General features: G+C 28.0%; 1 protein-coding gene and 1 pseudogene across 1 annotated transcript; one reads left to right on the top strand and one right to left on the bottom strand.

The window, feature by feature from the left end:
- Positions 1–528: 528 nt before the first annotated feature.
- Positions 529–7,523, bottom strand: LOC111026547 (annotated as a pseudogene).
- Positions 7,524–7,626: 103 nt separating this feature from the next.
- Positions 7,627–10,127, top strand: LOC111026546. Its single transcript, XM_022304645.1, has 3 exons — positions 7,627–7,874; positions 7,970–8,105; positions 8,223–10,127. The coding sequence occupies exons 1-3, from the start codon at positions 7,858–7,860 to the stop codon at positions 10,125–10,127; spliced, it is 2,058 nt and encodes a 685-aa protein (XP_022160337.1). The 5' UTR covers positions 7,627–7,857.
- Positions 10,128–11,347: the final 1,220 nt, after the last annotated feature.

Consider the following 11,347-nt stretch of genomic DNA (forward strand, 5'->3'; position numbering starts at 1 on the left):
CGCTCCTTAGGAGCTCTTCTAAATTACTTGCTGGGACTCCAGAAAAGGAATTAACAGGGAGTCCTGTCCTAGTAACACAAGGAATCCCAGGGAGCGCCAACGGAATTAATTTCGGGAATCCCCAGACTCCCCCATGGGTGCATCCAAATCTGAATTTTTGCTCTTTTAAATTACTTGCTGCGACTATATAAAAGGAATTAATAAGAATACCTAGTGCTTATATAGTCCTAATTAGAAGGCAAACATAATATATTTTATAACTCTTTATTTATAGTCAATATTGACTCTATTGATTACATAACATAACAAAATTAAAAAAAAAAACCAAATACTTTTATAAAAACAATTAATTTTTCCATTTGTTAAACCGTATTGTTAGGAATAACAAATATTTAAATAATTAAAAATTAAAAACAAGTCTTATTATACCAAAAAATTAATACATAACAAATATTTTAGTTAAATTTAATAATAATATTAAACAAATTCTTATACAAATTAAAAACACTAATACAATTTAAACATTAATAAAATATATATAAATTAGGTAAGAATACCACTTTTTTATTATGTTTGTGGTAATAATGCCACTGTACGTTTAAGACGGTCTACTGAATGACGTAACCAGCTACTTGTTACTTTTTCAGTTTTTTCATCTGAAAAATATTTGTAACGACTACGACCAATATCTAAAATTTAATAATATTATATAGCTTGTTAATTTTTAGTGATGAATTCAAACAATAGAGGGTTTTTTAATCACCACAAATAAGTTTATACAGCAGAGAACTCTTCATCGCATACTTTTTTTCAACCGTGTTTGATGGTTTTCTACCAGTGAAGGAAATTAATGTACCTATTTTGTCGCTGAATAAATTGTCTAAAGATGACTTGACAAATGTACTGTCATCTAAGCCTTTAAAACTGCTGATCCTGTTTGCCTGTAATAATATTATGGTACTATAGTATAAATATAGGTATATTGTAATAAAACAATTATTACGTATCACTAACAATCACTGTACACCAACTATACATAACATACATAAACATTTTTTAAAATTAATACTATACAATTTTGATGATTATTATAATTTAAGAGTAACTATTTCCTTTTTAATAATTTGTATTCATACCAATTTTTCTTTAAATTCAATATCCATCATTAAGCGTTGTTCTATTTAATTTAGAGATTGAATATCTTGTAATGGAAAAATGTTTGAAAATTCAATATTCCAATTTTTGTCTGCTGGAGCACCAGACATATTTTTATCTATTAAAAATAAAATTTGTTTTTGGTTATTTTCTATAATCTCAAACTTTTGAGCCATTTGAATTTGAGATTTTATGAGGAACTTCAAAGCTCCTTCAATGTTAAATTGTTCCTTGACTGTAAAGTAAATGAATAATTATTATTTCTTATTTACTATAAAAATTTATTATAAATACATATATAAAATATAATTACCCTTAATTGGAGTTTCGCTACATCCTACTCCAACTGAATTTGTTGGACTTAGATGAGCAGCTTGCTTGATAATTTCTGAATATAATTTTAGTAAAGAATATTTAGAATTAATATATTTGTATAGTAGTTTACTTATTTACTTTTTTTTGTAGTTCCGTTGTCTTCGTCAGAGAATAGATCAACAGAGTTTGTTGANATAACAACCAGTATTTAATTAACGCATTTAAAAATGTCTTAAAAACACGGGCTAAACATATACCTTTAAAAGTAATTTAAGACGATGAATCACAGAGGTAACTTTTAAATTAAGAGATTTTAGTTACCTAATATATTACACATTTACACCAATGTATTAATAGTTTAGTTAATTATTTATTTTAAACTCAACATGACTTTAAATATTTTAGGCATACTATTGCAGCTGGTTTGTATCCGTGGTCTACGGCAGAAAGTATTATGCGGTATGTGAGAAGAACCTCCTTGCCACAGTCGTCACCAGATTTAGCTTCACGGTTTGACAACGGTGAACTAAATCGATTAATGATTCTCATGCTGTAATAGCCCTATATTTCGTGCACACATAGAAATGTGTTGTTAATTTAACTTTTGCATAAATTGTTGTACAGCTAAATTTTAAGTTATGTGCTTAAGATAGTTAAGGTAACACTAATATGAAATTGAATTAACATTATGGTTCAACAATTTATATAGTTAAAATAGTAAAAAATTGATGTTGGTTTATTCATTTATATGTAGTTAAAACAACATTTTTTTATAGTAAAATTGAAGAAAATAACTTTTAAATGCTGCATTTAATTAAAACAACTATCAATAAACTAGTTGTATTTACTTGGTGTTAAAATCATTTAAAAATATTCATGTGTTCAATTATGGTTAAAACAACACCAATACATTGTTGGATTAACTATTAAGAAACAATGACATCACTTTAACACCACGAATCTTAATCGAACCACTGTAACTTTTAATTTCACCGAACTATGGTCTATGTTACTCAGAAATCTATTAATATAAACTCCATAGATTATAAATAAAAAAGGTTGGTTTTCCCTGCGTTGCTGCGTGTATTTCAAGTTGGAAATATGAACGAGCGTCCGACGCGAATACAACGATGGAGTCATTACCCATTTTATTCCTTACGTCGTTTTGTCAGTTAACCGTCCGTGATTTAAAATTTGTAATTTCTTATGGTGAAATAGTTAGTGTAAACTGTAATATCTAGTGTTTATTTTATAATTCGTATTCAAATTTGGTGTTTTGGTCTTGTAACAATGGATCAGGTAAATGTAAATTAAATCCTCAGTATTATAGTACTTACTTGAACCTGGTACCTACTGGTCATTTCTATTATTGCATACAATAATATTTTATGATCATAATATTATACATTAGTATGGTCAAGAGTCGTCGGAATTACTAGAATTAGGCATTTCCTATAATACTGAATACGCTGTGCCTATTCTACCGACTCAAGTACCATTCCAAGTTGCATGTCAAGCTCAATCAATTAAACCTGCCAAGGAAAGAAAACCAATCGAGTGGTCTATTGAAGTAAGTTCTTAAAATTCTATTAATTATTTATTCGTAGCTTGAGATGCTTGTGTAGTTGCTAGTTTGTACTTAATATATTATTGGAATTAACAAGCAAAATGGTATAATATATTGTGTAATATTATATTTAATTTTTATTCATAAAAAAAAACAATTAGGTATAGGTATCAACAAAAAATTAATCCATGTAAGCTACTACATATAGTAGTTCATTAGATATGCAGGTATACTGTAGTACAGTATATATTATTGTACAATAAATAAATCTGAAAAACTAAATGTTAGTGTATTATATTAATATAAAAGGTAGGAATGTATATGGGGTACAATGTCTTAACAAAGATTTCACTGTAATGTAGAATGTAAATAATGTGTTGTACTTGTATAAATTGTACCTACTTAAATTATGTAATTAATTGGTAGGTAATATGAATTAAAATTATTAGGTTCCCGGGTAACATTATGCAGGTTTAAGGTCGGTGTTATTGACCGTATAGTTCTTTTAACGTTATATGGTTAAAATAAGAACGATATTGTTCAAATTGNAAAATTCAATATTCCAATTTTTGTCTGCTGGAGCACCAGACATATTTTTATCTATTAAAAATAAAATTTGTTTTTGGTTATTTTCTATAATCTCAAACTTTTGAGCCATTTGAATTTGAGATTTTATGAGGAACTTCAAAGCTCCTTCAATGTTAAATTGTTCCTTGACTGTAAAGTAAATGAATAATTATTATTTCTTATTTACTATAAAAATTTATTATAAATACATATATAAAATATAATTACCCTTAATTGGAGTTTCGCTACATCCTACTCCAACTGAATTTGTTGGACTTAGATGAGCAGCTTGCTTGATAATTTCTGAATATAATTTTAGTAAAGAATATTTAGAATTAATATATTTGTATAGTAGTTTACTTATTTACTTTTTTTTGTAGTTCCGTTGTCTTCGTCAGAGAATAGATCAACAGAGTTTGTTGACATAGACGGACTAACATCAAATGTCACAATGTTTTTTCCTTAAAAAAATTTGAATGAAATTAAATAAATAATGAGGTACATTATTAAGATGGTATTCAATTACTTTTTTTAGTAGTTTTAACATCTAATTCTTTATGGAAAAAATCAATTGAGTTTGTTGATTGTGTAGGACTAGTTAATTGATTATCTGTTTCTTATAGGTACAAATGTAAACAAGTAGTTTAATAGTTTAAAGTTTTATTAAATTAAGTTTTACTAATTACTTTTGATTGGACTATCATCGTTTTCACTGCTAAAGAATAGATCATTAGATGATTTAAATTGTTCTGAGTTATTTAGAGAAGTAGAAGCTACAACTGTATTGACATTTTTATAATTGCACCACATTTTTTCATTTAAACCTGAAAATTATAACAAAAGAACTTGGTGATAAATATATATATATATTATTTAACTACAGTTGAAATATTAATGCTATAAAAATAGCTATACAAACAATTTATAAAAAAATAGTTTTAATCATAACATATTAATATTAGTAACTAATGTTAATTTATAATTATAATAAATAATAATTATAAATTAACATTAGTTTTTTTACTTATGCTTACTTTTAATGGGTTCCAAAGAAGATGATAGGCGATTTGCACATGTATGATTTCCTGTTAAAAAAAAAAAATGTCATTGATCCATATAGGTACCTATTTCATAATAATGAACTAAAATTATTTAAGTAAACAATTCATACACATTATTATCACTCATACACGGATGATCTTCGTCGGATACACATCACACTCAGGGAACCAGGATAATTATATTATAGTTTTTTAATTAATAAATAACAAGTTAAATAATCAAAATCATGGAATAAATTAACTATAAGAAATAAGAAAATAAGGATTTTTATGACTAGAAACTTTTTGAGGCTAACTTGGGCAAATCATACAAAAAATAAACGTAAACAGCTCAACCCCCGCCTCCATTTACTCCGACCTCTTCTAAAATCGAAAATAAATCTTAAAAATAAAATATTAATTTACAAATCTATCATAAGACCAATATGGACCTATGGTATTCAAATATGGGGCCCAGCGAAACCAGCTAACATCCGCCCCATTCAAGCCTTTCAATCCATCTCATTAAGACTCTTAACCGGTGCTCCGTGGTATATCACAAATTCAGCTCTCCATAATGACTTAAAACTTCCAACAGTAAATGAACTTGCTAAAAGCTACTATAAAAAATTCCATTCCAAATTAATTAACCATTCTAACCCCTTTATCAACAACATGTCTTCTCTCACATTACCTCATAATATTCCTCGACGTTTAAAAAGAAATTGGGCTAGAGACCTTCTAAACTAAATCTAAAATTAAATAATTAAATTAAATTGTAATGCCCGAACTCAAATTTTCTGAGGTTCTGTCACTGGACAGTCTCCTTTTCATGTGCTACATGTCTTCTTTACTCATTGTCATCATTGTTGCTTATTGTTTTTGTGTGTAACCAAATTGTAATATTTCATTAAAAAAAAACTTTTTGAATAAATTTGAGACATGACAGATAAATTGTATTTTATATAGGTAACTCGGAAAATCACACTGTCTTACTTTTTTTTATTTGAGTTTGTGTAAAACTTTTTGGTGGTTTTGGAAGGATAGGTAACTTTTCAGCGTTTAATTTAGTTACCTTAGTTGCTTCAATGTTTTTACCTAAAACCAATAGAATACACATATTATTTTTTTAAATTTTTACAAATATGGAAGTACAAAATACAATATTATAACACCAAATGTTTTACTTGATCCTTTTAAATTTTGAACACTGCTATCCTCATCCTCGAAAAATAACTTCTTTTTTGCTCTATTTTTACGTTGACTTTTAAGAATACTTTCCACTTCAGTATCAACTTCCGATAGATTATATTTAATGACGTCAATCTCTTTTTCTTTAATTCTGTTATAATCATCTAAAAAAAATATTTATGTCATTAAACATAAAATATGTCTGCATTTATAAATTTAAAATATTTAGGAACTAGGTTCTTTTTGAAACACTATACCATGTTCAATGAAGCCGCAGTGTGTTTTTCACAAGTAATACAAGAATACATTTTAAAATAAAACTAATTTATCTACTAAGTTTACTGTTTAATTATTTAGTCTTTCATACTTACTACTAGAACCAAGAATATTTATGAATTTACATAAGGACCAGTTTGTATCATCTACTGGTATTAAGTTTTTTACCATTTGATTCACATTAGACATTGATTTAACATGTGTTGGATAATAACACAGTTTATCATGTTTGGCTAACCAACTCATTGGAACTGATTGGATACCATCTTCAAATTCAACAACAGCATATTTTTTATAACTTAAACAAAAATTATATCATTAAAATTAAAATTAAAATCACTATTTTTTTATTTTAACGGGCCTTTGAATATAAGGATGAAATGTTAGACGCATATATATACACTGCAGTGTTGGAGAGTAATTTGTTTTAAGTTACAAGTTACTGTAACAAAATTACATAATTGTGAGTAATTTATATCCAATTTAATTTACTATTTTGTTGTTAAATTACGAAATATTACCCTATTTAAAAAAAAAAATAGTTACTTTTCTTTGTTTAATACCTTTTCAGAACTAATTGATAATGTATGTAAATATTTAAATATACCTATCATATTTGTATTTTAAGCTCGATTACAAGTACCTATGTAAAATATTCCCGATTAATTGGTGATTATAATTATTATTTCTTTACGTTGCTATTTGTCGTTATTTAGTTACCGACATAATTATGTATTATCGTATTGTAATAACAACCATGATTGTTACACAGTGATATATGTTTAAAAAAAAAGTAAAGTAACTTGACCAAACCAAAAGTAAGTAACTTAAGAATAATTTAGTTACAATTTTGAAAAGGAATTAATACCTACCTGCCTAATATAATTTATTTTTAAAAAAAAGTAACTTTCTTAACATTACAGTACCTATATTATTATATTATTATATACTGCAGTTATAGCGGCCGGAACGGTGAACTAAAATAACCACATATTAAATTATATCTACCGTGAGCCACCATGCACTACCAATTTATAAGATAGGCAGACAAATTAATGTATAAAATTTGTACTTTGCAGTAAGTATGTTACAGATTTTGTTTAACATTGAGCCAATTTGGCCGCCATGATATAGTAACGTGAATGTTAACTAACGAATATATTATATCTACCTATCTAAATATTAAGTATATAGTAATAATAGTAGATACTTACCGAATACGTTCATCTTTTGATTCCATAGCGTAAGTTAGTAGATCAGGAAAAAGTGAAAAACGAATAACACTACTATGAATAACACTACTTTTCTATGATTAACAGTTTTGAATAATAATAAATGATTTCTAATTTGTCATGATAATTATTATGGCAAATAATCAAATAACGGACGGCAGTCACGGCACGATGATGAGTGTACGACTTATTGCGTGTTCGCGTGGTGCGCCATGGATGGGTGGAGTGGCGGACGTAACAAACGTTTCTCGAGTACGGGTAAAACCCAATCAACTCATCGATAAGTCACATACATAATATATAAATATCTATGCCGAAAGTCGAAATTTGATAAAGGACAAAGATATCTGTGCCCCGTGGTAATGTGATTATATTATTATTGTGATGAGCGATGACAGATGAATATTGAATGGTGTTTGGTGATGTAAATTATGTATACAATTTTAAAGTTCTTTAAAATCGTGTGTATATTGCTGTAGTTTGTTACATCATCACTCATCAGTATACGGCTTACATGCAGTTATTAACTATGTAAGTATCTACAATTAATTATACTTTTTTAAAGTATTATTTGGTATTTATTATTTTATTAAATATATATAATAATAATGTTAATAATAAACCAGGTCAAGAAAACCGTTGAATTATTGCACGTCCAGGAATTTGAGACTTCTGGTTTCTCAAGAGTATGAAAGACAACTTTTACAAATTTCAAATGAACAAAGTGATCATGTAGAACAAGCTGCAGAATATCTCGTTGAGGTAAGTTTTGAATTAATAATATCTGTATTATATTTTGAGTTAACTAATAAAAATTAATAAAATGATATTTTACATTTATCTACATGCTAGTAATTGTATGTAATTTTTTTTTATTAGCAACAACAATCTCCTGATATTACAAATGACACATTTCAATTTCCAATGTTTATTGATGAAGGGATGGATGATGATTCAAATACAATAACCATTTCCACAGAAGATAACATTTACATTGATGACAACCCTGCAGTAGATATTCAAAATGAAAACAATGATATTTTATCTGAAATTAAAAACTGGGCATTGACTGAAAATGTGACTGCTAAAGCCGTAAAGTCTTTACTTTTAATCATGCGAAAATATTTCAAGCATCTTCCAACTGATCCACGGACCCTATTATCTACACCAAGATCAACCTGCCTACGAGTAGTAGAACCTGGAGTATACTACCATTTTGGCTTAAAAAATTGTATTATAAATTTTTTAAAAAGCAATAGTTCTTATAATAACCTTTCAAGTATTGACATAATGTTTAACACTGATGGGCTTCCTTTATCAAAATCATCTAGTAGTCAATTATGGCCGATCCTTGGATCTGTTATTGGATTTAAGGAAGTTTTTGTTATTGGACTTTATCATAGTTTTTCTAGTAAGCCAAAGGATGTTGATATCTATTTTCACGACTTTTTACAAGAAGCTAAACTTCTTGTCGAAGAAGGTTTGATTTTCAAATCAAAAAGCTTTAATGTTAGGGTTAAAATGTTTGTGGCAGATTCGCCAGCAAAGGCTTTTGCTTTGTGTATAAAACATCACAGTGGCTATTCATCATGCACAAAATGTTATTCTGAAGGTGAATATTTAAGCCGTAGAATTTGTTTTCCTGATGTTGATTCAGTACTGAGAACTGATATAAGTTTTATTGAAAAACATGATGATAATTACCATCGTGGTGAAACACCATTGGTAAATATTCCACACTTTGGTCCAGTAACCAATGTTCCCCTCGATTACATGCATCTTGTATGCTTAGGAGTTGTAAAAAAATTAATTAATTTATGGTTTGATGGACCATTAAATGTCCGTATAAGATCTAGTGTAGAGAAAGAAATATCGTTCAAGATAAATGAAATTAGATCATATATTCCAATTGAATTCCAAAGGAAGCCGAGGCCGCTTAATGAATATAAACACTGGAAAGCAGTTGAATTCAGGACATTTCTTCTTTATATTGGACCAATTGTTCTTAAAAATAAAATATCATTGGACACTTATCAACATTTCCTTACATTACATGTTGCTATAACAATATTGTGCAGCAGAGAACTTACTGAAGAACTTTTATTATATGCCGAAAACCTGTTAAAACATTTTGTAATAACATTTAAAATAATTTATGGGGTTCATAACCTTAGTCATAATGTACATGGTTTAATTCATCTTGCCAAAGATTGCAAAATGTATGGATCATTGGACACATTTTCAGCATTTCGCTTTGAAAACCATATGCAGCAGTTACTAAAGCTAATAAGAACATATAATTATCCAATTCAACAAGTAGTTAGAAGACTAAGTGAGATTGGTGGCAACTCCACTCCTCAACTTGAAAAAGACACGGATGTAATTATGTGGTCACAACATAAAAATGGGCCAATGCTGTCTTCTTGTCATCCACCTCAATTTAAAAAAATAAAAATAAATGGTTTGACATTTACAGCCAATAATTTAAAAGATTGGTGCTGCCGTACAATATGTGATTCTTTTGTACTTATTGAAAATATTGCATATCAATCAAAACAACTAGTGATTATAGGAAAACAATTTTTGTTAAAATCTGAATTATATGAATATCCATGGAAATCTTCATACTTCAAAATTTATAAATTAAGAAATTTATCAGCAGAATTGAAAAGTTGGAAAGTTGAAACTATTGTAAGCAAATATTTTTTGTATAAAGTTGAAAATGGAACATTTGCTGCATTCCCTATGATTCACAGTGAAGTTAGTGAAAAACAAAATATTTAACATTTTTATGTTATTAAAATACCTAAAAATGTAATTTATTATATTTGTAAATATTTTTTGTTGCAATTAATTAAACAAATGTTTATATTTTCAAATTTAATTTTTGTATTTATTTGTATTTTGTGTTAAATTATTAAATAATCACCACCGCTAGCTTTTATGATATATACCTACTTTATTAAATGTTATATACAAACTAAATGGAGTAAAAACAATATGATTGATATACCCCATCAAAAAAGTTGATTATATTGTACACAATTAATACACACATTATATATAGAATATATATGATATTATATTATGTGTAATGTATATCGACTCATTATTGCTTTTATTGGAGATGATACTCAAAAATCAGCTATAGATGGTTAATGTGATCATATATATGATATAATAAGACTGAAACCGGTATACAACTTTAATTCATTCCTATAAATTAGACTCAATATTAAAGCCTTGGTACTCAATGTAAAGGGGTTTTGAGGTACACAATTATTACTATAGTTTGAAAAAATTTGATTATGATGCATCATGATAGCGAAGTTATTGTGTTAAGTTAAGTTATGGTGCTTATAATAGCATACTCTAATGAGTGATTTATATACTTTTTTTTTTTTATTAGAACTTTTAGCAATAACTATTACAGTTCAACAATTAATTCTATTCTTATTTCTATACTTAATAATATATAACAATCTCGCTGGGAAATTCCATAGAAGTTGTATGGGCTCAACTATAATCCAGTCATGGCTGGCGGCTGCAAGGCGTGCAGTGCACATGTATATCCACATCAAGTGAAATATTATTCTCAATACCCCTGGGAAGTTCCTAGGAGGTTGTATGGAATCCTTAACTGGACTCCAGCCATGAAGTATAATGGGATGCACCAAGTTATATTTTATATGAATATCAACTTCTCAGGGAAGTTCCTAGGAGGTTGTATGGAATCCTTAACTGGATTCCAGCCATGGAGTATAATGGGATGCACCAAGTTATATTTTATGAATATCTACTCCCCAGGGAAGTCCCTAGGTAGTTACATGGACTCCTTAGCTGGAATCTAATGCTGGTGCCTAATGGGAGGCTCCCATTTCATTCCCTGGAATCCAAGTGTTACTAGGGTAAACACAATATAATATTATTGTAAATTGTGACTTAATTGTTCGGTATGTTACCGTAAATATTAAATTGGTAAATAGTGTGTATGTAATGTACTA

Source organism: Myzus persicae, unplaced genomic scaffold, assembly GCF_001856785.1.
Source record: "Myzus persicae strain clone G006 unplaced genomic scaffold, MPER_G0061.0, whole genome shotgun sequence".
Classification (NCBI taxonomy): Eukaryota; Metazoa; Arthropoda; class Insecta; order Hemiptera; family Aphididae; genus Myzus; species Myzus persicae.